At 37.3% G+C, this 27,047-nt stretch overlaps 1 protein-coding gene across 1 annotated transcript; it reads right to left on the reverse strand.

Moving 5' to 3' along the window:
* Window positions 1-6,629: 6,629 nt before the first annotated feature.
* On the reverse strand, window positions 6,630-12,801 carry LOC145052581 (TRAF-like family protein). Its single transcript, XM_079000418.1, has 10 exons — window positions 11,242-12,801; window positions 10,683-11,147; window positions 10,280-10,581; window positions 9,490-10,206; window positions 9,132-9,410; window positions 8,884-9,045; window positions 7,910-8,806; window positions 7,625-7,840; window positions 7,282-7,542; window positions 6,630-7,181 (listed from the first exon to the last, which is right to left on the reverse strand). Exons 1-10 carry the CDS (start codon window positions 12,650-12,652, stop codon window positions 6,828-6,830), a joined length of 5,064 nt encoding a protein of 1,687 aa, XP_078856544.1. The 5' UTR covers window positions 12,653-12,801; the 3' UTR covers window positions 6,630-6,827.
* Window positions 12,802-27,047: the final 14,246 nt, after the last annotated feature.

Raw genomic sequence — 27,047 nt, forward strand, 5'->3', positions numbered from 1 at the left:
GTCAATTATTTTATTTTTAAGATATTTGAGATAAAATAGAAATACCAACTACCATTCATGAAAATGGAAAGATGAAAATACGTATAAATCAAAACATCGTTAAAAATAACCGATCGGCCTTGTTCCGGTGCGAAACTTACAATCATCCAAATCAAAATTTCCAACAATTGAACTACACCTAAAACAAGTAAACATTCAAATCTTTGGGCTTGAAAGTTCCAATCATGCTTGTTGGGCCTTTGTGACCCATTAACATGATTTTTGGGCCCAAGGGATAATAAATAATGTTATTGGGCCTTCTATGACCCAATTTCATATTTAAGGGACCCTCAATGGCTTTTAAGTGCTATTGGGCCTTAGCGGCCCATTAGCATTGCTAGTAAGGTCCTAGTAAATCAAATGCGAAATGGGTCAGCGTGTCCTTCGTATAACCAATAGCCATAAATAATACACGGGGATAATAGGATCTTGTAATCCTCTTCTCCTCGTTTATTAGGCTGATCGTCAATCCAAGTAAACAAATACAAGTCGATAATCAATAGTAATCAAAGTCAATTGGGATTTAGTGAGTAATAACGGGTGGCACCAACGTGTGTCGGTCGTAGTCTATAGTTATAATCAAAGTCTCCTGGAGGGAGAGCGAGAGTTTGTGTATAGATCTATACGTGGGTGACTCCCCCACACCTCAGCTGTTCGCTACAGTTAGACTCGACCAGTCTAGGGTGACAAAATCTTAAAATCAATTCCGGCGTTCACCATAGTGCCAAGACAGACGAACTAGTCATTATCATGCATGGTTATAATGACTCACATAAATAAATCCAGTATAAATCAAGTAATCAAGGTAAATCAAAATCATTCACGTGATGGGATAACAACTCGAACCGTTATATGATATTTTTATTTTCGGAAAACATCGGGTTTTCCGGGGAAGTTCAACATTTTTCACTGGTACTTTTAATACGAAGTTTTTCAACTATACACGTCTAGAAATCATCATGCATATATTTACGGATCTTCACACTTTTATATAAACAATGGTCTTTTCAGAAAATATCGGATTTTCTGGGTTGTTTTCTTTCAAACTACACAAAAAAAAATTCATATCAAACCTGCTTATGAACTCACCAACATTTCATATGTTGACCGTTTTTCAAAATAACTTGTATTCTCAGGTAACAGGTAAGCTGAGGAGTAGTACCAAGTATGTTAGGGTGTTGTGCTTTTGAAAACTATCAAACAATTTATGTTATGGATTTGTAATGTTAAAACAATGAACTTGATGTGAATAATGTCAGTTGTAATATATCGATGCATGGTGATATTTATGTTATGATTCATGTATATTCATTGTGATGATATTCAATTTAAGTCACGCGAGCCCTCGGACGTTTCCGCCGTCTGGTTCGGGGCTGTGACAAAAGTTCATCCCTTCACTTAGCCCAAAACACCAATACTCAGATGGTCCAATAAGGGCCTACACATCTAAGCCCAAAAAGGTGGCCCAAACTTGAAGCCCAACTTGTTAAACCCAACAGACTCAGTACGCGGGGTGTACCCAGCTGTACGCTCAGCGTACTCCGCCTTAACCAAGAAGCGCACTGTTGACCACCTACGCCCAGCGTACGCATACCGTACGCGGTGGCCATGCAAATTTCGAATAAGGGCTTAATTCATTCAGTCCAAACGTCCAAAATCCAAATCCAAGTCCAAAAAGGTGCTCTTAACCATAAAGTTTCCAACTTTATGGTTATGCATGCATCATTAAGACCCAAAACCAACCTCTAGTTGATCTTAACCACCAAAGACATCTATACTTTGCATACAAGCACTAAATGAATCAAGAAAGCATTTTTATGACTTAACACAACTCAAATCTTCTAAAAAGGCAGCTTCTTTGGTCTTAGAGTAGAATTTACTCATTAGGTCCTAGAAAAAGGGACAAGACTCATAAAACTCTATATGGCTAGATCTCTATGAAATACAAGTAAAGTTCAAGACTTTATACCTTCTGGAGCTTCCCAAAGAGATGAAAATCTCAGATCTACAAGCTTGAATCCCACACCAAAGCTTCTCAAAGAATCCTTTCTTTTTCCTTCAACACCAAGAACACACACACACACACTCAAGCTCAACTCACATAAGGGATAGGGCTTGCAAGATCGACTTAAGGAGGGTGGAAGCTGAAAGGGTGAGGGAAATGAGGTTATAAGAGAGATTATATAGGGCTCAACCCTAAAAATTAGGGTTTTCAACATCTGATGAGTATGTCGCGCGTACGTTAACGTACGCCCAACGTACACACGTATGCATGACGTACTCCCATCCCATCCAAATTACGGTTTTGCCATTAGGGCTTCTCATGGCTACTTCCTTCCACTACAAGGACCAAAATGTCATGAATTAAAATTATAAGGATGAATTTAAAAGTACCTGAACACCGGGATGTTACAATTTGACATTCAGGTTATCTTAAAACACCAACCCCAAGTTAATTTCAGTTCAGTTGGAGAAGATGCAAATTGAAATTGGGGGAGATGCAAAAGATGTCTCAAACATTATTTGTTTTTGCCCTAGAAATCGAGGACTTCACCGGAGACGTGAAATCGAGGATCAGCATGAAACCCCTCCTTTCTCGTATGGACACGTCAAATGGAATAACATGAGTGGTAAGTGAGGCAGCGAAAAATAGGATGTGATAGATGGAGAGGCATTTAAGGGACCAAAATTGGCAATATGCCAAAATACTATGGCATATATCTAAAGAAACATAAGATAATTGTTCGTAAGGGAAACTCACATTTAACATATATATATATATATATATATATATATATATATATATATATACACACACACACACACAAAGATACATGGAAATGTTCAATAGAGAACCATTATTAATCAATGAACCAATCCAAATGTCGAAATTTAAAGCGATCAACGGTAAAAGGAAAGGTTGTAGATTTTTACAATAGACGCACATGCACCAGATTATAACAAACATACTTCATTTTTTTAGTTTAATTTTTTTAGGTCATGTTTATCGAAAAAAACTGAATATACCATTGTTTGTGATTTTTCGTCATCTTTCCATAGAAATCCATATTGATATATAAAAAAATAAACTTTTTTTTTTCAAAAAACCGACTTCATTTTCTTTGTTTGTTGAAAAGTTAAGGTATATTTTTTTTGTTGAAAAAAAATAATAAATATATCAAAATTCATATTTTTTGGTACTCTTTAAACATAGATTCATATTGATGTTAAAAAAATCGAAATTTCAGTTCAAATTCACATTGTGAACCTGTTCAAATTCACATTGTGAACCTGTTCAGATTCACATTGTGAACCTGCTCAGATTCACAGTGTGAATAATAGTAAGTCGGATTCACAATATGAATAAATCCATTTGTTGATTTTACAAAACTAATTTATGAGTAATGAAAACGTTAAAATATTATAAAACTATATGAAATATATTTTGATTCATATGAAAATTTCACTAAGTTAATTTGTGAATGATCAAAAAGTTGAAATAGTAAGTCAAATTCACATTGTGAATGTTACAAATTGAAATATTTACAGTTTAAATTTGTGAATCTGAACTGATCGAGTTTTTTTGACATTGTGAATGTTACAAATTGAAATATTTACAGTTTAGATTCACAGTGTGAATCTAAACTGATTGAGTTTTTTTTAGTCGGTGTTGATGTTTATTAATAGAGTACAAAAAATTAATATTTTTGGTATAATTAGATTTTTTTTTTGGATAAAAATAAACTTAAATATTAAAAAATAATAACAATAACAAAATGAAATGATTTTTTTTTCTCGAAAAAACAAGTTCGTTTTTTATATATCAACATAGATCTCTATGGAAAAATGACGAAAAATCGTGAAGAACGGTATATTCGGATTTTTTTTTCGAAAAAAAATGTGGTCTAAAAAATTTTAAATGAAAAAAAGTAGGTTTTTTGGTAAAGAGGTGGATTTTTTAGTATAATTCGATATATGTGTGTCCGATATACAAGTGTATATTTATTTCCTTGGCCGTTGATCATTATGATTTCCGACACTCACGATTGATTCTTTGGTTCCTTGTTAATTATGGTTCTCTATTAAACCTCAACACAGATATATATATATATATATATATATATATATATATATATATATATATATATATATATATATATATATATATATGGGAAAACCCTAAACAAACCCAACCTATTATCATCCCATGCTCGATAAAACCATTATGTTATTTTTTGTACGATAAAACCATTGTATTTGTTGATTATGCTTAAAATAAAGCCTTGTAACCGGAAAACCCTTGATAGCCGGTTACCTAAAATTTGTGACATCAGAAAAACCTAACATATTATCCTTTAATGCTCGAAAAAACCATTATGTTATTTCTGTACAAATAAACCATTTTATTTTCTAATTTTGTACAATAAAACCCTTTTATGTTCTGATTTTTACAACAAAACATTTTATTTACCCATTTATGTCCCATATTTTTTCCTTTTGAGAAATGATATTTTGATAAATATCCCATTTATCGTTATGGTTGCACACTGTCCAATAAAAGAAGTTTTCAAGAAGGAAAAATATAGTTAGCTTCCTTGATTTCTAATTTTGTTATGCTTTATACTCATCATGTATCTCTTTTCCACCAGTGGTGTAAAGTTCTTATAAACAATTGGTCATTATATTGTAGTGTTGTGTTATTTATAACTTCTACTTCATATATAAAATCAATGAGAAATTTAGAAGTTATCATGGTATCAAGTGTTTCTTAGGCAATCCCTCTTATAAAATATATCCCTTCACTCCTTAGCAAATTTCTCTCTTGTGTTGACATGTCTTCATGTAATCCTTGTAGTACACCCTCAGGCTCTAAACCCAAGCTCTCCATAGTTGGAAACCATGTCTTTGATCCTACTCTCTATCAAAGTCTTGTTGGAGCTCTCCAATATCCGGCATTCACTCCTCGGATATTGCTTATGCGGTTCAACAAATATGTCTCTTTATGCATGATCCTCGTGAACCTAATTTTCTTGCTCTAAAATGTATACTTCCATACCTTTAGCGGACGTTGTCTCTTGGTCTTCATCTTTGTCCTCAGACATGCCGCTCTACTTTTGTAATTTGTATCTTTGTTGGTGACAATCATGTTTCTTGGTCCTCCAAAAGGCAACACATCATGTAGAGGTCTAGTGCCAAAACTGAGTACAGGGGGTAGCCAATGTTGTAGTTGAAGCTGTCCGACTTCACAATATTCTTGAGTTGTCATGTCTATAATCTCGTACTACTGTGGATTTTTGTGACAATGTAAGTTTTATGTACCTAACGTCAAACTCATTACATCACCAAATAACCAAACATGTGAAATATATTTATATTTTGTTAGGGAACGTGTTGCTATTGGTCATGTACACGTACTTCATGTTTCTTTTGCTCACCCATTTGCTGATATTTTTACTAAAGGATTACCTACATAATTATTTTTGGATTTTCAGGAGAATTTAAACATTTATGAACCTCCCGCTCAAATTGAGGGGAAGTGTTAAACTATTATTTATTGGATAGTTTAGGTCTTTTTATCATGATATAGTCTAGAGTCCTTTATGTAATTGTACAATATTGGTTGTAACATATATAGCAAAGGAATACATCAGAAACCCTAACAGGGTTATTTTCACAAACCAAGCACACAACTTTTTATTATGATAACTTCAGTGTTGTATACTTGAAATCATTTCTTATGTAGTGTTATATACTTGAAATTAATTCTTGTGCAACATCGACGCATGAAGTACATAAATATTGACATTCGTTTTGTTAGAGAAAAATACATGGCATAAAAGGGAAGATAATTAATCATTGTACAAAATGATAACATAAAAGGGTTTTATTGTACAACATCAGAAAATAAAATGGTTTTTTTTGTACAAAAAATAATATAATGGTTTTTCCGAACATTAGAGGATAATAGGTTGGGTTTTTTTGATGTCACAAATGTTATGTAACCGGCTATCAAGGGTTTTCCGGTTACAAAACATTATTTTAGGCATGATCAACAAATAAAATGGTTTTATCGTACATAAAAATAATATAATGGTTTTTTCGAGCATTACAGGATAATATGTTGAGTTTTTCTAATGAGAAATATAGGGAGTGGTTCAAATGAGAACCAAAAAATGTTAAAAACCGTAAAAACCTCTAACTTTAGATGTTTAACCCTAACCCCTAAACCCTAAACCCTTTATAAACACTCTAAACCCTTTATAAACATCTAAAATTAAAAGTTCTTACAGTTCTTAACATTTTTTGGTTCTCATTTGAACCTTTATATATATATATATATATATATATATATATATATATATATATATATATATATATATATAAGCCAAAAAGAAACTCACATTTTTATCTTATTAACCAAAACATCCAAATGACAAGACATTCACCATTTCAATTGACGTCAACTCCAAACACAGTACAAAACCTTCATGTTAACAAACACACCCTGCAAAAGAGTTGTGTTTATGTACGTGTGCATTTATAGCCGATAAAATAAGAGACAAGTCTATTTCGAACCAAAAACACAAACAAAAAGAAAACTTCTCTAGATGCCCTTTAATTAATATAAAATCGAAAGAAAAAAAAAAGTCAAAATGTGTGACGTGACATTTTCATCTTCATTTGTTAGGTTCCATTGAACACATTTCTTTCCATTTCAATTAATATAAATGAAAAAGAAAAAAACAACTCAGAAATGCCATAACAACATGACTCAAAAACTTCAAGATTCAAGAATGGTTGAACCATGGTCCACCAATGGCACCATTTACATGCCCATTTCCATGAACCACCCCGACCCCGACCCCCATCCCCATACCATTCTGAACCAGGGCCGGCGGCAGTCCAACCGCCATGGGCGGCGGGGGTGCACCCGGGTACATCCCGTGTGAATGCGGGCTCACGGTTGGGCCCGCCACACCTTTGCGCTGTTGGAGCGCGTGGATTTGTCTCAGTCCCTCTTCATGAATGCGGGAAATCGTCTCCAACTCTTTCATCGATAGTGCCTCGAGCCCCGCTCCGTATAATGGCGCGTGTCTTGACATTTCTTCTTGGAGTGATCCCTCTAAACTATGAATATATTGCTGTAATAAAAGGTTTGGTTTTAGACTTTTAGTAACTTGAGGGACTAAAAATGTAAAAAAAAATAAATCTCAGGGATGAAGATGAAAATGAAAATGAAACCTCGCAAGTCTGCAATTTGGATTCCATTCCATCGATATAGGCTTCACATCGAGCGATTTGTTCTTCCTTTTCACGCTTTTCGCCTTCTGTCTGTCCAACTGTTTGTGTCAACCGGCGGATTTCGTCCTCTAGTGACTGTCGGATTTCTTCCCGGCTTACATTTTCCGTTGCGTAACGTTTCAGTTCATCATCAAATCTTTTTCTCGCTGCTTCCGCGTTTCTTAGTCTTTCAGCAAGAGCATTTTTCTCCTTTGTTATTCTCTGAACCACATATCATTTTTTTTTATGTAACAATCAATGTAACATTTTCTTTTTTTTTTAATCGATAAAAAAAAGTAGCTACCTTCAACTCATCACGTTTGCGGGATTTCAACTGAGAAAGCTGTGTCTCTGCATCATGAAGCCTTTCTTGAAATAATTTCTTTTCAGCAGTAAGTTTGGCAATTTCATCATCGCGTTCTGACCGAAGCCATTCCAGTTGACTTTCTATTTCTTGCATTTGTTCACACATCTCTTTTCTTTCCAAACTAAATCGATCCATTTCACTCTTCATCTCACTCTGTCATCATATACATAAATTCAAATTTCAATCTTTTTTCTTATTAACATTATTATTTATTAATATTACCTTAAGGCGACTATTAGTGGCTTCAGTATCACTCAACCTCTGCAACAAAACAGTTTTTTCTTTCGTCATATTAGAAACTTGCGTTTTACTCTCTTCACGAATCCGAATAAGCTCATCTTCATTGGAACAGAGCTGATGCCAAAGAGCTGCCCTATCAACATTCGCCAGGTCAGCAACCTCCTGCATCATACTCAAAACAGGCCTAACAAACTCCTGTTCCTCAGAAACAAGAAACACCAAAATCTCCAAATCTAAATCTAACTCCCGACTAGCATCCGTAGCACTAGTAGCCCGATCAACAAGTCTTTTTAAAATCCTCAACCTGTAGGGCCCATCCGCATACCATTTAAACAAAATAGTATAAAGCATCTTCACAAACCCTCTCACACACGGATCCCTAGAAACCCCTAAACTCTCAGCTAAACCAAGAACAGAAGTAAAATCATCCCTTTCCACTCTAAGTTGTTCCATTGTATCACCATCCTCAAAAACCACCTCCTCCTCCTCCTCCTCAAACTGAGAACAAGAAGTTAAATTTATCCTTCGAGCAATTCGTCTTTCCAAAACAATTGCCACCGATTGTGCCGAAATTGCCCCTCGTGAAACTGCCTTTTCGAATGTCTGTGATGATTCGATTGAAATACACGGGATGGATAACATTTCTAGCAACATGTATATATCTGAAAAATGAGTTTCGTGACTTGTCATTGTTGTCCCCTCGAATAACAACACGCCACGTGGCGCTGACATGTAACCATCGTTGTCCTCGTTGTCGATGTCTTTCAATATAGCTTCACCGATGTCGTTACAGCTGGCGACTGTTCGACTTAAATAATCAAGAACACAAGGCGAGACTTCACCACCTAAATCCTTTAGCCTTCCACGAACTGATCTCACCTGTAGAGAGAATTTTGTAAAAAAAAATGTTGCTATAATTAGAAGGTAGGAAGATGTAATGAGATAAAGGGACTTACTGCTTCTGGAAGATGTTGAGAGTGTAAAGCGGCTTTGAAGATGAAGTCAATGGTGGCTGCAAGTGGTGCATCGTTTGAGTCTTCCAAGAGTTCAAATGATTGAAAAAGAACACGTTCCCAAACTTCACTGTTGCATTTCAACTGGCTAAGAGCACCAAGAGCCTGAATTTTTTTTTTTTTTTTAAAATCTTAAAGAGTTAAATGCAAATGTACTTTCGTTGAAAATGTAGCATATTATAGAAACTTACTGGAAGTAGTAAATCAGGTTCAGCATCTGGCTTTTTGAGTCTATCCAAGAGTGCAGTAGCAGCAAGTGGATGTTCTGAATGGTCAACCAATTTAGGTACAAGGGCAATTAGGTCATGTTGCAAATGTTTAGGAGCCTTGTCTAATACAAGAGCAATCTTTTGTGCAGACTGTGGTCTTCGCCTTGGCTCAGGACAACCTTGTGGAACAGCTCCATCTAATGCTCTTAATGAGTTCACAATCAACCCTAAAAGTTCCTCAGATTGCTCCGGCCATTTCGCCTAAAAAGACAACATTACCCTTTTAACTTTTATCTTCTAACTTCTAACCAAATACAAACAAAAGGGAAAGTTGAAGTACCTTAGACCGGAGAGATGAACTCTCCGATGAACTGGCGGCATAGGTTTCCGGCGGAGAGAAAGGCGGTCCGGCGAATGGTTTTTCAGTCATGAACTCTGAGCTTTGTACAGCAGAAGCAGAAGCGATTTCATTCCCTCCAGAATCCAATCTTTCATGAGCATAGACCTGTGAAGATTCTGTTACTCCGGTGGTGGTGGTGGTGGTGGTGGTTCTCCGGTCAAGCTCCGGTGGGGAACTAGCGGCAGAAGGTCTAGAGCTTCCGTCTGAAGAATCATCTTCTGATGGTTGACAACACTCGACCATAATATCAAGAAGTAAATCGATTATAGCCTGTTGCAAAACTTTGACACCCATTAAGAGATTGATCAAACTAGGTGAAGATTCATCGGTTTTGGGAATTTTCTTGCCATCATTGGTGCTACCGGAAAGCTTAGTTGGCAGGAGGAGCCGCTTCACTTTGGCGGGGTCGTCAAGGTAAACGCGAAGTCCGGTCAAGAATCCGGCGATTGCTCCGGCATCCATCAGAAGCTTTTCTCTTAAAGTCACTTGAGGCTGTGAAGGGTTATCACCATATGTGAGGTGAAACCCTGCTCTTGAAAGAAGGTTTCTGAATATGTCTTCTTCATCACCACTGATTCCTTCTTCACTGTCCTCTGAATCAATCAGTTCATCAGGATCAGTTGTCAGAGCATCCTGATCATCTTCAGAAGCATAAACCTAGAAAAAAAGATTTAACTTTTTTACTAAAAGAAAAAAGGAGAATGGGGGATTAAGAGACTACTTAACTAACCTCAAGATCAGCAAACTCAAACCATGGGCAACAATCCAAGATTTCACATACAAAAACAACTGTGTCTCTTACAAGAAACCCTGCATCTGCTTCAAGCATATCAGAAACCTTCATAAACTGAAGCACAGAATTATTCCATGTCTTTGTACAAATAGATGACTCCTTCCACACAGTTTTTGAAGGATTCTTTTGATTCAAAACAGCCATTCTGTATTTCACCCAAAAGTTCTTATCAGGGTCAGTCCCAACAGACTGATCACTCTCAAGGTATATGCATATTGTGTCAAAAGACTCATATACCCCTGCATTACGAAAACACAAAACTGTTACTACACCTCTTAACATATTTGGTTATATTATATCACAACTTCACAAGAAAACTAAAAAGTACAAAAATACCTACCTAGACGAAGCTCACATCCACCAGCTTGAAAGAATCTACTAAATATCTTACGGGTTTCCATTATATCTTTAAAAGACAAAAAATTCTCCACCTTCCATGTAAAAGAACTCATTTTGCCTCCACCAGAATTATTAGAAGATTCAGTTTCTTGATCTGTAGTAAAGTCCTGCATTATGGATGTCTCCTTTAAAATTAAAACTTCTGCTGAAAAGACTACAACATCATGAACAAGAAACCCGGAATCTTGATCAAATAGACTTGTTAAGGTTACAAATTCACGCCACCCCCAGTCTTTTGCAGATTTTGAGTAACGATTCTGAGATTCTTTTGTGACAGATTTGTCCTCCATTTTTTGATTGACAACTGACAAACGATGGCTCACAAAACAACTCCAGTCACTTGTGGTGTTTCTTGAATCTGTAACCTCAAGAAAAACTGAAAGATGACATGGTGGCTGAGACTGCCCTGATACAATGAAGCACAAGTGTCAATTGTCAAAACTCAAAATCAGACATATTTCTACAAAACACTTGTGAAATTCAATAAAATAATAGCATACCTCTGGGGTAAACTATAAGTCTGCAATCACGGTTTCCAATTTGAAACCTCCTGCTCTTGATACAAAGGCCTGTGATCTTTCTCTTTTTGAGAAGATCTTTCAACCTTGTGAAGTTTTCAATCCTCCATGTGAATTTACCCATATGGCCATCTGATTTTCTAGCACCACTCATGATTCTGCCTGCAATCAATCCCCCATTCTTTGAGAAGCTACTATGCTCCTTGATGACATGAAAGGATGTGCTAAACACAGCTGTGTCATCCACTAAAAACCCTGATTCTCCACCAGAGAAATCTGTCATTTTCATGTAATCATTCCAACCTAAACTTGTGTTATCTCCACTCTTATTATCAGCAGCAAACCTCCCATATGAATCCCTATGCATGTGATTCATGCCAGGTTTTTGATTCAAAACAGACATTCGAAACAAACACCAACAACTCCTATCTGAAATTGATGCCTTCTCAGTATCTTTACTTTCTAAACACATGGACAAGTAATCCACTCCATTAACAGAACTCTGGTAGATACTGATACGCAAATTACACTCTCCAGCTGGGAAAACAGGGCTCATTATCTTCTGTGTCTTAATCATTTCTTTAAACAAGGTAAAATTGTGGACCTTCCAAGTGAACTTCCCACTCAATACATCACCAACAGGTCCAGTCATCACAACGGAATTGGAGACAGAGTTGGACTGAAGCTCATTATTATCACGCACAAAATTAATGGATTCATTCAATATGAGAATATCGGCAGTAATAAGAACACAATGATCATCATTAAAAAGAAATCCTGATTTCGTGTCAAGTATGGAAGCGGATGGTGTAAAATCACACCATCCATGAGACTTCTTCTTTGTGGAAAACCTGTGCCAAGAATCACGATGAATAGATTTAGAATCATCGGTAGGGTTTACTACAGTTAATCGATAACTAGCGAAACAGTCCCACTTAGAAGAGGAAGTGCCTCTAGGGTCCATGATTTGTAAATAAATCGAAATATAACCAGGCAATGCCTGCGAGTCGCCCTTAGGGTACACTAACAAACGGCAATCGTATCCGCCGACTTCGAAATACTTACTCCACAAAGCCCTAGTTTTAACCCTAGGAAAATTGAAGATTGTCCATTTACACACGGCGGCGAATTCGCCACGCCTCTCGATTGTCACGGACTCCAACGACGATGACGACGACGACGATGAGGAAGAGGAACAATCACGAGAAGACGATGATGCAGGATGGTCCTCAGTCGCCGGAGACGTTGCATTCATTAGTTGTACGGTCGGAGAAGGCGGCGGCGGCTGCTGTGATGACGACGTCAAGGACGATGATGATGATGAAACTGCAGCTTCTGCTGACGATGAAGAAGAGACGGCCTCAGATGATGTTTGATGATGGTGATGCTTCATTGTTCTGCGTAGATTAACGAATTTTTTTGTGTTCTATTTATAGATTTTTCTGCGTTCGATTTTTCTTGATGAAATATATGGAGATTGAGAGAGTGGTGTGGGGCTGGAGCCTGGAGGTTGGGTGGGAGAAGAGAGGGGAACAAAGCACACAGGGTTGGGGTTTTCTTTGGTGCAATTTGGCAAGGCTAAACTATGGCTAACCTCAAAACTACAGTGGAGGGTACTACAGTAAAAAAAAAAAAATTTATATTTATAAAAGGTATAATTTTTAAACATGTTTCATGGTATTGTACCTCATACTAAAGAGATTATAACATGTTTTTTAATGTCCAATATTAGAAAACTACATATGATATAAACTAAAATGCATTAATGTGTAGGACATTTTGATTATCACATTGTATTTTTTAATCAAGAGTGTGTACATACCACTACTATGGGTAAGGTTTCATTGTGACTTATGAGTAGTATATAGCTACATTGAGACGTTGTTGTATAAGGTTCAAAAACTTATGTGCATTGTTTTGTAAATGGTTTGTACCATAGATTTATATGTGTTGCTTAAAAATCTTACACATATAATCATTAGAGTTAACTTGGTTTGTCATAGCATATGCATAAGAGATCTCAATTTTAGTTATGTTATTCAAATATTAATGTTGAATCATTAGATCATCTCATATCATTTATAAGTTGAGGTGTTTCTAGTTTTATAAAAATTTAAATGTTAAAACTGTTAATTAGCGAATTATAGAGAAACGTTTAGGAATGTTAAACGATTCATGAAATCTCGATTTAAACATTAGCTTCTTCTACATGCATAATATTAGAGATAATTGCAAGCTGCTTCTACATGCATGGTACTTTGATGATGACATACTTATTGGAGATTCGGAGGAAGTGGCCAAAGCGTTAGACATCATTAATGTTATTGGCCTAAAATTGGGCCTTCGGTTGAATATCAAAAAAACTGAGCTCTTTTGGCCCTCGTGTGATGGTAGGAAGTTGTGTGAGGGGTTATTCCCGGTTGGCATCGGGAGGCCGCCATTGGGGGTGAAACTTATCGGGGATCTGTTAGTAGAGATGTTAGTTTCATTAGCAGCTTAGTCATAAAGAGAGTTGAAAACGCTGTGAATTTGATGCACCTTCTTCCACAGTTTTCTGACCCGCAAAGTTAGCTCCTTTTGTAACACCTGATTCAAGGTACTTTTCATTTTTTACCCTTGGTATGTAAATATTTTGCAGATTTGGTCCCTGGGGGGCAAAGTTTCCATTTTCGGAAATCTCAGCGTACGCGGGGCATGCTTCTCGTACGCAGGACATACGCACCCAATTAAACAACATTATGACCCATGATCCTTTCATTTCTCAACCTCCATTACCTTTTGAGTCCTATTTTGAAACCCTATCCCTTCTTGAGGATATTTGACCCTCTTGTGTGTGTGTTTTTAGTGTGTGTGTGTGTGTGTGTTGGTGAGATTGGATGAAGAAGGAGCCTTAATCGAAGGAGAACTTGTAGATCCAGACTTCACACATCATTTCCAACTTCATTGAGGTATAAAGCTTGAAACTTGTTCCTTGTATGCTTAGATCTGGTCTTTATGAAGTTTTAGTCCTATGATGAGATCTAGTGGGTTTCTTCCACTCTAGAAGTTAGGAGTTGCTTCTCTTGATGTTTCTGAGGTCTTTAGTCCATAAAGTTAGCATCTTGATTGTTGTGGATCAACCATGCATGTGTTTAGGTCCATTTGGTGAAAGTAGAATTCTAAAAGTAAGATTTGGGTTCTTTTGAGCCAAAAAAAGGCTCCAAGTTTGTGATTTTATGGATTAAGACGTCCCACAGGGCTTAAATCTGAAGTTTGGACGAAAATGTCTTAAGGGAATAGGAACCTAAGTTGGATTTTAGGACTCTGTCCAATACGTCAGGCATGCTCCGTAGTACGTTGTGCGTACTGGGTCAGCATGTCATATGTTTGGGTTGATGGGTTTTGGCCATAAGAACATCCTATGTGCTCATGCAAACCCTAATGCTTGGATCTAGGTTTCTCTATTGTACATGCAATTCATCCAAGACTTTAAACCCTAGTTCTAGCATACAATTAATCATATTAACATGTGAAAGAGGTTTAAATCTTACCTTGATTGTTATGTAGCAATAACAATCTCAAATCCTCCTTGGAATCACATCCATTCGTAATTAAGAATCACATCCATTCGTTGTAGAAATATGCAAACATCATTTTTTTTATAACGATTTCATTGCAAGGAAATAAATAAATAAATAAATATGTCAAACAAAATTTATTTATTCATAAAAGCAGCGGAAAACATTTGTCCTTACAATGCAAAATCAACTGAAAGACTATGTAATCAAATATTCCTAACAACTCTATCATAACTTTCTAAGCTCAAAATTTAATCTTCGAATCCATGTGATCGAGATCCATCTTTTCGCGATCAGACTCATCTTGCTTTTCCATCAGGCTTCCTCTCTTTTCACTGATCCTGCAAAACATTCAAATGTAATCTTATCACATTATGTATTAAGAATCAATGAATAGGAACTTAATGGATTTAGATAGTGGATTTTACCTGAAGCACATCCATACTCTTTGACTCTCCCATCTTCTGGATTCTTCAGGCTCTTAGGGCAGACTTGTATCCAACACCATTTCACTTGGCAACAAACGCAGGTCGGTTCTCCTAGAACGTCCTCGGAAGCATGGTTGGTTGACTTTCCCAACAAATATGCTTCATTGCTTTGGCAAATCATTTCTGATTCAGCAGCAATAAGCGTGTAAGTTAGGTCAATGAGGTTTGCGTCATGATCCATCATATAATACTTTCTTTTGAACTCGTTATATGATTTAGGGAGTGACTGCAGAACCCAGTCTACAGCCAACTTATCAGGGAATGACGCACCCAACATAATCAACCTATCGATGTGTGATTTCATTCCTATAACGTGGGCACACACGGGCTTACCATCTTCATGTTTCATTGCCAATAGGGCTTTAGTGACATTGAACCTTTCAATTCTTCGATCTTGTGGGTTAGGGAGAACAACGGGAGGAGGAGGAGGAAGTGAAATCAAACTAGTCCACCTTGATTCTTTACTTGAACAACGAAATAGCTTATTTTCAGCAGGAACACCTTTTCCTTGAAATTTGGGAAGACCATGATTGTCATACTTTGACATCTACAAAACGGGAGAAAACGAATTCAAGTTAGTTGATTTATTGAGTCCTTAGTAAATCACCCAAATGATATACTAGGGCTAGGACCCAACACAATATTCCACAACTCGGGAGAGGGATGCCGTAACCCAAATTGCAGAACATTTGAAGGTAAGTGAATGACGATTCACTAATTTTCCACCATGAAAAACGAAAAATAGATTAAGTTTTAAATGTATTGAAAACTCCTAGATCCTTTGAGATTCATTGAACTTTTCAATGGCATGTTTAAATCTCGATATGCCCCTCTAGTTTGTGACTGGGATGCCGAGGATCACAAAGCGGGTGTGAATAACCATGCAAATCTACATGGTGCCCCCACATGTTACAGTCACCTATTCGATGTGCCGGCTAACCACACACGCTCCACCGAACTATGACAAACATTGAGTCACCCTTTGCTACCTTTGCTTAGAACCATTTAGTGTGCCGGTTAACCACATACACTCCACTAACGTCTTCGCAAGGGCACAAAGTGTAATTTCATGGGATTGCATCAATTCACTTTTGCCTAGAGTAACTAAGATTGGGAATTTTATAAAAGCATTTAGTTACTTTTGTATTTCATTATACTTATAATAGATGGTTTATGTCCTGTCCTACCCGTTCGGCTAACGACCCTCCACTAGTCAAGAGTGTGGTGGGTAAGAGTGGATACCCATTCAATCGCCATTTTATAGGCAGTTTCCTTAAACACCCCTTATAGACCAACTTCGTGAATGAGGCCTACTAACGGTAAGACTTGACACTTTACTCATACGTATATAATATTAGACTTTTAATGATATATATAGTATAGGGTGTATTTTACACTTTTAAAATACTAGGTGTTCTAATTTAATAATTATACTTTTAATTTAATTAAATTGTACACCAAAACTTTATGGATTTACTAAATCTCTTTTAATTATACACTTTAATTAATTAATAAAACCGTAAGGGTGTGATTTGAACTTTTCAAAACTATACTAGGGTTTTAGAATTTAACATTTCTAAATTAAACTTTTAATTAACTTTTAAATTCTAAAACTTGAGGGCAAGTTTTGAAACATTTCAAATCATTAGGGTTTAGAATTTAAATATTTCAAAATCAAACCTTTTAATCAAAAATTCAAATTCCAAAACTTGAGGGCAAATTTTGAAACCTTTCAAAACTTTTAGATCAAAATACAAATAAGGCAAGTAAACAATTAATTGGTGATTATCTAATTATGACCTAATTCAATTTCATGCAAGATAATGATCAAATAATCCAAATAATTTAACATTTATCAAATAAGGCAACAATTAGCTAATTAGATGACCAAAATCTTTTATTTTGACAAAGATAATCATAAGGAATCAATAAAATTCGAATTTTATTAATTTTAAACAATTATGACAGTTATCCTAAGTCAAAATAGGCAAAAATCCCAAAACAGCCTCCTTCTGACGCTTGAACTCGCCGAGTTCCTCTATGGACTCGCCGAGTTCATCAGACAGGGGGGCCAAAAATCGATTTACAGCTTGAACAAACAAACAAGGCATCAATACAATAGAAACCAATCAAGGCTCTGATACCACTGATGGGTTTTGGCCATAAGAACATCATATGTGCTCATGCAAACCCTAATGTTTGGATATAGGTTTCTCTATTGTACATGCAATTCATCCAAGACTTTAAACCCTAGTTCTAGCATACAATTAATCATATTAACATGTGAAAGAGGTTTAAATCTTACCTTGATTGTTATGTAGCAATAACAATCTCAAATCCTCCTTGTAATGACTTTAGAAAGCTTAGAGTCACAATTGTCACTCCTCTAATGGCTCACAAACACCAAGAGCAAGAGGATGAAGAATAAGGAGAGAGGAGGCTTCCCAAAAAGTGTGAAAACCCTAGAGAACAAGTTCCCCACGTTTTTGGGGCTTAAGGGTCCTTTAAATAGTGAAGCTATTAGGGTTATCTAACAAGGAAACCCTAATTTGGATGCTTAGGCCCTAAGCAACCCATGGACTCCTTCCCTAGAGGCCTTGGGCGATTTCTAATGGGTTTCCCCATAGAATTCTTCCACCCCTCTTATATGGAGTCCATTAGCTCAATATTCAACTATCATACAATTGACAGTTCTAGTCTCTTAAGTTTAATTAATGTCTTTCAGCCACAAAATTAATTTCTAATTAATTATTGACTAATATTAATTAAACAATATGATTTCTCCTTTAATTTATTATTCTCATAATATATTAATAAATAATAATTAATCCTTCTCTCCATAATTCATCCTATCAAGTTGCTTTGGTGAAGGCAACCTAAAAGGACCATGCACCATCGGGTCAAGTACATACCAAAATAGTTATGGACTTAGACACTAATCCAACATGGGTCAACACGCATACATGGTGAATACGAAGAGTACGCAAGGCGTACGCTGTGATTAGGCTCCTTTTGTTTGGGGCCTTCTTTTGGACTTGGACTCCCTTTGGACTTTGGGCCTTAGCTGGATTTTAGGCTTTGCATCTGTTGGGTCATAGTTTGACCTTAGGTTTATGGGTTGGGCCATTATTGGGCCTTGGACCACTATAGGGTTATAGGGTCAAACTAGTTGGGCTCAATAAGGGAAAATATAGAATAGTCTTTTACCCTAGAGGCTGAGGGTGTTGGGTCGGGGACCCCGGTTACGAATTTTGACCTAATTATTAATTAGGGTATTGTTTGATTGTTTAGTGTGGGGATTTTCCGGATTAGCAGTCCGAGCATTTATCTGATTTTTAGCAGTTTGAGGTGAGTCTCCTCATTGTTCTTAGCGGGTCAAAGGCACCAATGTCGGCCCATGATTTGTTATGATTACGATGCTAGTTGTATGTGTGACTCTTGCATGAGCAGTATGTGATATGTATATCGGACGGTGTCCGATGCCAGGCAGGGCCTAATGAGTGTATAATATGTTATTTGTCTTAATGATTTTTGCATGTATTTTATGTATCTGTATGAATGTCGGGCGGGGCCCATTGTATATTTGATATATGTCGGGCGGAGCCCATTGTATGTTTGATATGTATGGTATGAGGTATTTTGGGGAACTCATTAAGCTTCGTGCTTATGATTTTCAGTTTATGTTTCAGGTACTTCCAGATCGAAGGGGATGATCTCGGGATGATCACATCGCACACACCACGACTTCCTTTTATTTGACTTTGATGTATTGAAATGATTGATTGATATACTCTGTTTTCTTTTATGGTCTTATGAAAACGTTTTGGATGATGGTTTTATTATTATCAAAATGAAATTTTCGGTCTTAAATTTTGGGTCGTTACAAGTTGGTATCAAAGCCTTGGTTTGAGGGATTCAGGCACACTCTCGGGTTTGTCTGAACCCAAACCGAGGATTTGGTATATTTTTCATAAAAGGAATGTTTTATAAAAAAATATCTAACAAAAGAAAGGGGTGTCGGGCGGGGCCCATTGTATGTTTGATATATATGGTATGAGGTATTTTGGGGAACTCACTAAGCTTCGTGCTTATGATTTTCAGTTTATGTTTCAGGTACTTCCAGATCGAAGGGGATGATCTCGGGATGATCACATCGCACACACCACGACTTCCTTTTATTTGACTTTGATGTATTGAAATGATTGATTGATATACTCTGTTTTCTTTTATGGTCTTATGAAAACGTTTTGGATGATGGTTTTATTATTATCAAAATGAAATTTTCAGTCTTAAATTTTGGGTCGTTACAAGTTGATATCAGAGCCTTGGTTTGAGGGATTCAGGCACACTCTCGGGTGTGTCTGAACCCAAACCAAGGATTTGGTATATTTTTCATAAAAGGAATGTTTTATAAAAAAATTATCTAACAAAAGAAAGGGGTGTGGTGCATGTAATCGACCGGGCTCAAGAGTTTTCCCAAAATACCCATACATGTTTTATGTTATATATTAAATTGTGAATCGCATGCTAGATTAGGGCTAAGGATCTGCTCAGGATTGCATGTGTAGTGACAAAGAACATGGTTTGACATGCGGAATTAAAGCTTGCACAATTGAACATGGTGATTTGGGTGTTTAAGAGATATATTGAATGTATATGGTGTTACACAAAAAGAATCTAGATCTAGACTACATAATTAACACACACTTACACACTCAGTTTTACATCTCTCAAGCACACCTCTACATGTGGTATGAACCCACTATTTATAGAGGTGTTTACATGTCTCTCTCTCACTCTCTATCTCTCATGTGTCACAAGGCTAATACTCCACATGCAAGTGGTTCTACACAAGTCAAACATTTACAAAGTCATGAATGAATAACTTTGCACCCCAACATTCTCCCCCTCAAAGTTAGGAATGAATGACCCACTTCAAATCTTCCAAAATCAAGCACTACGCGGTTCGAGCCTCAAAGGTGACACATGTCGAAACGAACTTCAATCTTCAATTCTTCCATGACTCTTCAATTTGGGCTCTAGGATGTGAGACCATACAATCTAAGCAGCAACAAATGATTAATTCCAAATAATCACCCAAAAGTTGCGCATAAAAACACACCCCAAAAATATTCAATAAACCAAACCCATTTCGAATACATCACTTCCGAACTTCCAATTGCATCATCTCATAATCTTCAAAACTTCAAGATCACTTCGGTCTTCAAATCCGCGTAACATGAAAAATTCAAGTTCGAATTTCCATATAAAACTTCTCCCCCTTTTTATAATCGAAATTTGATTATAAAACTCCAAGGAAAAAGAATGTGCTCTATTCGGAATTTTTCATGCCAAAACTCCCCCTTAACATGTGGCATAAACATTGTGCTTCAATCCGAAAAATCCAAAAAATATTGAATTTTTAGCTTCGTTCACGGATCGCCTTTGACAAAATTTCTCAAAAATGGGTAGAAATCGTAAATTTCAAAATTCTGCAGTGACCCGTTGCGCCAAAAACAGCCAAATATGCAAAACACACTCCCATTTGCGAAACTGGGTAAAATGTGTAAATTCGCACAAACTGCAGGGACCAGATTTGAAAATTCTGCAATTTCAGCATTTTATGACCCCATTTGCGAAGTTGGGTACAAACTGTCAAAAATGCGAAACTACAGGTATTCGTTTTGACAATTTCTGCTTGTTCTTCAAATTTGCGAAGTTGGAATATTTTTGTCATTTCTTGAAAAGAGCAGGGACCAAATGCGAAACTGTTAGCCTTCTTCCCCAATTCACTTATACTGTAAAAGACTTCGCATGTTTCAATTACTTCGCACGTTTTGACTTCGCATTTTGACACTTCCCAGTCATCAAATGCGAACCATGTTTGACACACCCAAATGCGAATATTTTTTCTTTTACAAGTGAACTGCTCCAAATGCGAATTAAACCATCCTTGCACACTGCAGTTACACAAATGCGAATTTGATTCCAAAATGCGAACCAAAATTTTGTTCTCTGTAACCAAATGCGAATTGTCTTTGATCACATATGTGAACTCAACTGAAAAATTACTATTCGCATTTTATCGATCAAAAGTGTGAGCTCAATTTTATCGATCAATATGCGAACTCGATTTTAATCAACCCTCTTCCCAATTGATCTATTACAGTGGAACCATTCGCACATCAAAAGAACAATCGATCGATTCCAATCATAATGCGAACAATAATCCTTAATTCCAAAATCGACTCCAATCATTTTAGTCGATATTGACTCCCAAAATCAATCCTTTCCAGTTCGCTCCTGTTCGTCTTCATCCGTTCAAACAACAACCAAACGATCCTCAAATTCGCAAGTTTCACCAAATGCGAATCCATTCAAAATTTAAATTCCAAACATCGATCGACTTCTCAGAAACAATCGACTATTGACAATCATCTGTTTATTCTTGGTTCGTTCGTTCATCACAGTGTTCATTCATCACAAAAACAACTTATTCAAATGCGAAATCAATCTCCAAATTGAACTCAAATTCTTATTTCAAATCACATATTGAACTCAAATATATCGATTTCTTCTTTCAATTCCATGAATCAACCCATAGAAGTTGTGTTTGACTTTTAGAGTCAATGATCTAAAAACACAAAATAGATGATTTTGAGTTCTGATTTCAGATCAAAAGGTGTTTTTCAACTGCTCTTCACCATCTTCAACTGTTCTCGATCAAAAATTTCATCAAAATCAACGAACCAATTTCGAAATTTTTCATACTAACTTGATCATTATCGATTTCGTGAATTAGAGAAAATCGATTCACAAGTTGAACTCAACAATCAAAACAAATCGTTTATCGACATCGATCCAACAGAAAGAAAGAAATATGATCGAGAAATTTAGAAGCCACAGTCGATTAAGAGAACGAAGAACATATACGTATGAGTTCCAATGTACAACTAGTTGAAGCGTATGAAGTTGAACAAACAAATGAGAGTAGTCTATTGATTTACAGACTCAATTATTTAGGAATCGGATCAAGCACATTTGGGCTATCGGGCTTAATGAAATGATATGAACAGTATTCGACAATTTGGTTTGGGTTTCATGAACAGTAAACATTTTGGGCTCAAATCTCTGATGATGAACAGTAAGATCAAGACTCGAATTCAAATTTTGTTTATCAAATTAAGGACTAATTGTTGATTCAAAAGAACAATTACAAATTAAGAATCAAATCAAACAAAAGAATAGAATTGGATCGGGCTTGATCAACAAAAAATTTATTGGATCACAACAAATGGGTTTTTCAACAAAAATTTAGATCCAACGAGTCAAATGATCACAAATCAAAAACGTTACGCACGATTTCAATGAAATTAAGAGAGATCATAGAGAGAGACTCACCAAAATTGCTCAAAATTGTGACAAAAATTGCCAAACCGAGAATCGTTCTTCAAAAATCACCTTGATCTTGAAGACCCGCTCTGATACCAATTGTAGTGACAAAGAACATGGTTTGACATGCGGAATTAAAGCTTGCACAATTGAACATGGTGATTTGGGTGTTGAAGAGATATATTGAATGTATATGGTGTTACACAAAAAGAATCTAGATCTAGACTACATAATTAACACACACTTACACACTCACTTTTACATCTCTCAAGCACACCTCTACATGTGGTATGAACCCACTATTTATAGAGGTGTTTACATGTCTCTCTCTCTCACTCTCTACCTCTCATGTGTCACAAGGCTAATACTCCACATGCAAGTGGGTCTACACAAGTCAAACATTTACAAAGTCATGAATGAATAACTTTGCACCACAACAGCATGATAGAAAGTTAGGAGTTATGCCTTTGTATGCTTACTGTGTGAGCTTGTAGACTTTCATGCTAGTATTGATCAGTTAATGATAGGATGACCTGATTAGGTTATGTTTGATTACGATTACTCGATGCTCAAATGTTGCTTGCTTTGTGCTTTGAGGAGTTCCCACTAATTTCAGCTTATTAGTAAGCGAATATGCTAAGTTACATATTACTGAGACTAGATAATTTTAAAAGGTTAGGTTTTAACTCTATTGTGCAGCTCTTGTTTGAGTCCAACCGTTGTAGTGTGAGACCTTTCATTCCAAGAAATATTTGGTGTCAGTGATATGTAATTGTATTCGTGAGCTAGCTAGAGGGTGTTAGGGGGAGTTCCTTCTGCAACTGATGGAGGAGAGTAGTGTGGGGGTTGCCCTAGGAAGACCTAGGAGGTGATTCGGTGTTGATAGCCATGTCATATTGAGAATTGTTGGTTTGGTAAGGAAGTGACTTGGAGGACTCGAGGCGATCCTTGAGTAAAGTACGGATATATGTGGAAGGTAGTATGGGCTCATACTATTGGAAGCAGAGGATCCGTACTCGAGTCAAAGAAAGTTGCGATGATGCCAGGAAGCTTATAGAGTATGGGATATATATATATATATATATATATATATATATATATATATATATATATGCATGTGTGTGTGTTGATGGTTTGCATGGTCTATTTTCAGTATGATGGTCACTCGAGGAGGATCTGGTAGTGGTTATGGTACCAGTGAGGGTTTAGGTTCGGGCTCTGGGGCCGGATATTTGGATGATCAGATGCGGGAGTTCATTTAATCAGAGATTACCCGCAACATTCTAGAGTAGACTCATGTGATCTTTGGTATGATCAAGGAGGGTATCACGGAGATTCTGGATGATCGCATGGGCGCTTTTTGTTATGAGATGGTGGCGATGATGGGAGCTTGCACTTTAACTTTTCGTGAGTTCCGGGCATGCGGAGCCCCGGAGTTCTTCGGTAAGAAGGACCTAATTGTGAGCAGATGTTGGGAACGCCTTTAAATGTAGCCTTTGTCCTGAGGAGGTGAAGGTCCGACTTGCATCTTGTCTTCTAAAGGACAAAGCTCAAGACCGGTGGGAGGAGGTTGGGCATGCCTTGGGAGGCGATGCGATCGAGTCGATGACTTTGGAGGATTTTGTGACGAGATTTTGGGTTGAGTTCGCACCTGCGATTAAGGTTCAACAGTGGTGAGGGAGTTTCAGGACCTTCTCCAGACTACTAAGACGTTAGCAGAGATCACTGTTATGTTCCATGATAGGGCGTTACCGGTTCCTCAATATGTGGCAGACGAGGAGATGAAGAAAACGACGTACCACGAGATGTTGAGGAGCGATATCCGGCAGTTTACGAGTCGATTCAGTTACAAGACATTGGAGGATATGATAGCGCGAGCCAGAGAGAAGGATGTTGACTTGGAGATGGAGAGGAAGAGTAAGTCAGATCAGGTTCAGAGTTCAGAGGGTTCGGGCAAAAGGCCCCAGGTTTTTGACTCGAGGTCGAGGGGCCAGCAGGTTCGGGGCCGTTGTGGTAAGTACAGCAAGACGCACAATGGGGTGTGTAGGGTGGGTGGTTCTGGTTGCTTTAAGTGCGACAAGACGAGTCATTTAAGCAAGGATTACACTGCCACCACCACTACCACCCAGGTATCTGATCTGATGCTTTCATTGAAATCAAAAGGCCATAAGAAGACCAATTGTCTGAGTTTAGAAGCATCAGGACCAGATGTAGCACATGTTTTGACGACTTTGAGGATCACAAATGGCCGCTAGGGTAAGGTGGATGTGCCTGTTGTGAGGAGTAGGGCTTTCCAGCTGACAGAGGTGGCTCGTGCAGCACCAGATGTGGTGACGCGTATGTATCTTCTCATCATCTCTTTATTTATGTCGAATTTCTATTTATATTTGTGTGATTTGTTTTAGTACATGTTGATATGATTAAAGGAATAACTAATGGATCTAGTACATGTTGATATTGATTATTCAGATCCACCACAAAGGATGGTAACTCTATTCATCATGATTTACTGATGTTTCAGTAATATGGTTGTGTTTATAAGATTAAGCATAATTATGATACTTTGACAGGATTCGAAGAGTAGCAGAATGAATAATCTATTAGGTAGAAAGATAAAAGATTCTCTAATATGAGAATAAAGGAGAATAATTTAGTATCATGTTTTATGATCATCTTAATCATTGTGGATTTATGTCACAATTGATCCTCGAAAAACATCTTAGTATAATCGTATGACTAAGAAAAGGAATCAAATTTTGTTGAAAAAAGTTCAATCAAGAGATGAGTCATACTTCATTCCAAATCAAGTTGTAGAGCCATGGTCTAGTAACTACAAATCATATCTTGAAACTCATTTCAAACTAATAAGATTGAAAAAACCTAAAAATATGTGGAGTAAAAATGTTTTTCTTACTTTAGCACATATAGAATTAGAGTTGTGATTTTTTCATTAATCAAGAAACAAAGGATAATTGAGACCTGTTATACGAAGTGTTTTCATGTCGAGAATCCACACGAAATTTTGAATATTTGTTTTAGCTTGTCAAGGAATGTACCTTGAAAGAAAACTCATATGTCAAGAAGTCAATGGGAGTCATATTGATCTTGAGAGTTTCAAGAATCAACCGACAATAAACCTTTTAGTTATCACTAGCACGCGACCTAAGGTTGATAAACTATCGTGTTTGGTTGACACATTCTTATTTCTATGCATTTCTAGTTGAGTTCGTAATGCTTACGAGTTCTATTTTTTCATTTAACTACAAAAGCAAAAAGCGCGTTGGTCAGTGAAAGTGCATTGATCAATATGGGTGATGATGGAACTTCATTCTCCATTTGACCTCGCTTGTGCCCTGGTGAGGTTCTTCCTGATTGCCTGAGTACTACTGCAAGATCACAGAGAACAAAGGTCGTCATCCGTTTTCCGGGAGGAGCTCCCGGAAGAACGCTCCGACGGTCAAGTTAGAGGATGACTTAGGGTTTGTGTATGAATTCTCTAGGATGGCCAGAGAACTTACCTCACTAGCCTGAGGATGCATCCTTTTATACCTAGCGCCCCTGTCTAGTCCGTACTAGACAGGATCGCTTTTCTAGGGAGACAGGATCTGAGGCGCTGATTGGAGGGTCATGCGCCTTCGATTGCTAGAGCACCCTCATTGGCTCTGACGGTAATGCTTTGATCCCACAGTTTGTCTCCTGACCGTATCTTTTGTCTTGGAGCACGGAGCTTCACTTTGGCGGGAGCAAGCCTTCTGCCCGGGCGTTCTGCTCCCGGGAGCGCCAGCGGGCGCTGAGCCTGACTGGTGTGCCCGACTTTAGGGCTTGGACGCGACTCTGTTGTGCTGCCCTAGGCACACCATCAAGTCCCACAGTCCAGTAGCCGTAGCGTTGCGGCGTTAGTTACGGCATTCTGGACTTAGATGATTGATGCGTGTTCGCTTTTCCCTACCCGCCACTCCGTTTTTAATGGCGACGTGACTGCACCTGACTGCTAGCAGTTACATCATTTCGTCATATATTTAAATGTCCCGCCTCTTCCCCTTCTTTAAGAGGGTATCTGTATAACTTCTTTTGCTTCCTCTTTTCTTCCTTTCCTTTTCGTGTTCATTCTTCTTTTTCTCCCATGGCTAACCTTCCTGGAATCGTCCCTTCTGCTTCCGAGTATCGACAATTGGAGACCACATATGGCTTATCCTCTTTAGAAGGCGTGGAATTTCCTACCTCTGGTTCTTACATCTCTTCCCCCCTCCTAGCAAAATTAGGGTTTTCCTGAAAACCCTAGATGCCGGCATACGATTTCCCCTGACGGACTTTCAGGAGGAAGTTTTTCAGAAGGATGGTTGTAGTCTTC

Source organism: Lactuca serriola, chromosome 5 (genome assembly GCF_051521515.1).
Source record: "Lactuca serriola cultivar US96UC23 chromosome 5, Lser_US96UC23_V15, whole genome shotgun sequence".
Taxonomy (NCBI): Eukaryota; Viridiplantae; Streptophyta; class Magnoliopsida; order Asterales; family Asteraceae; genus Lactuca; species Lactuca serriola.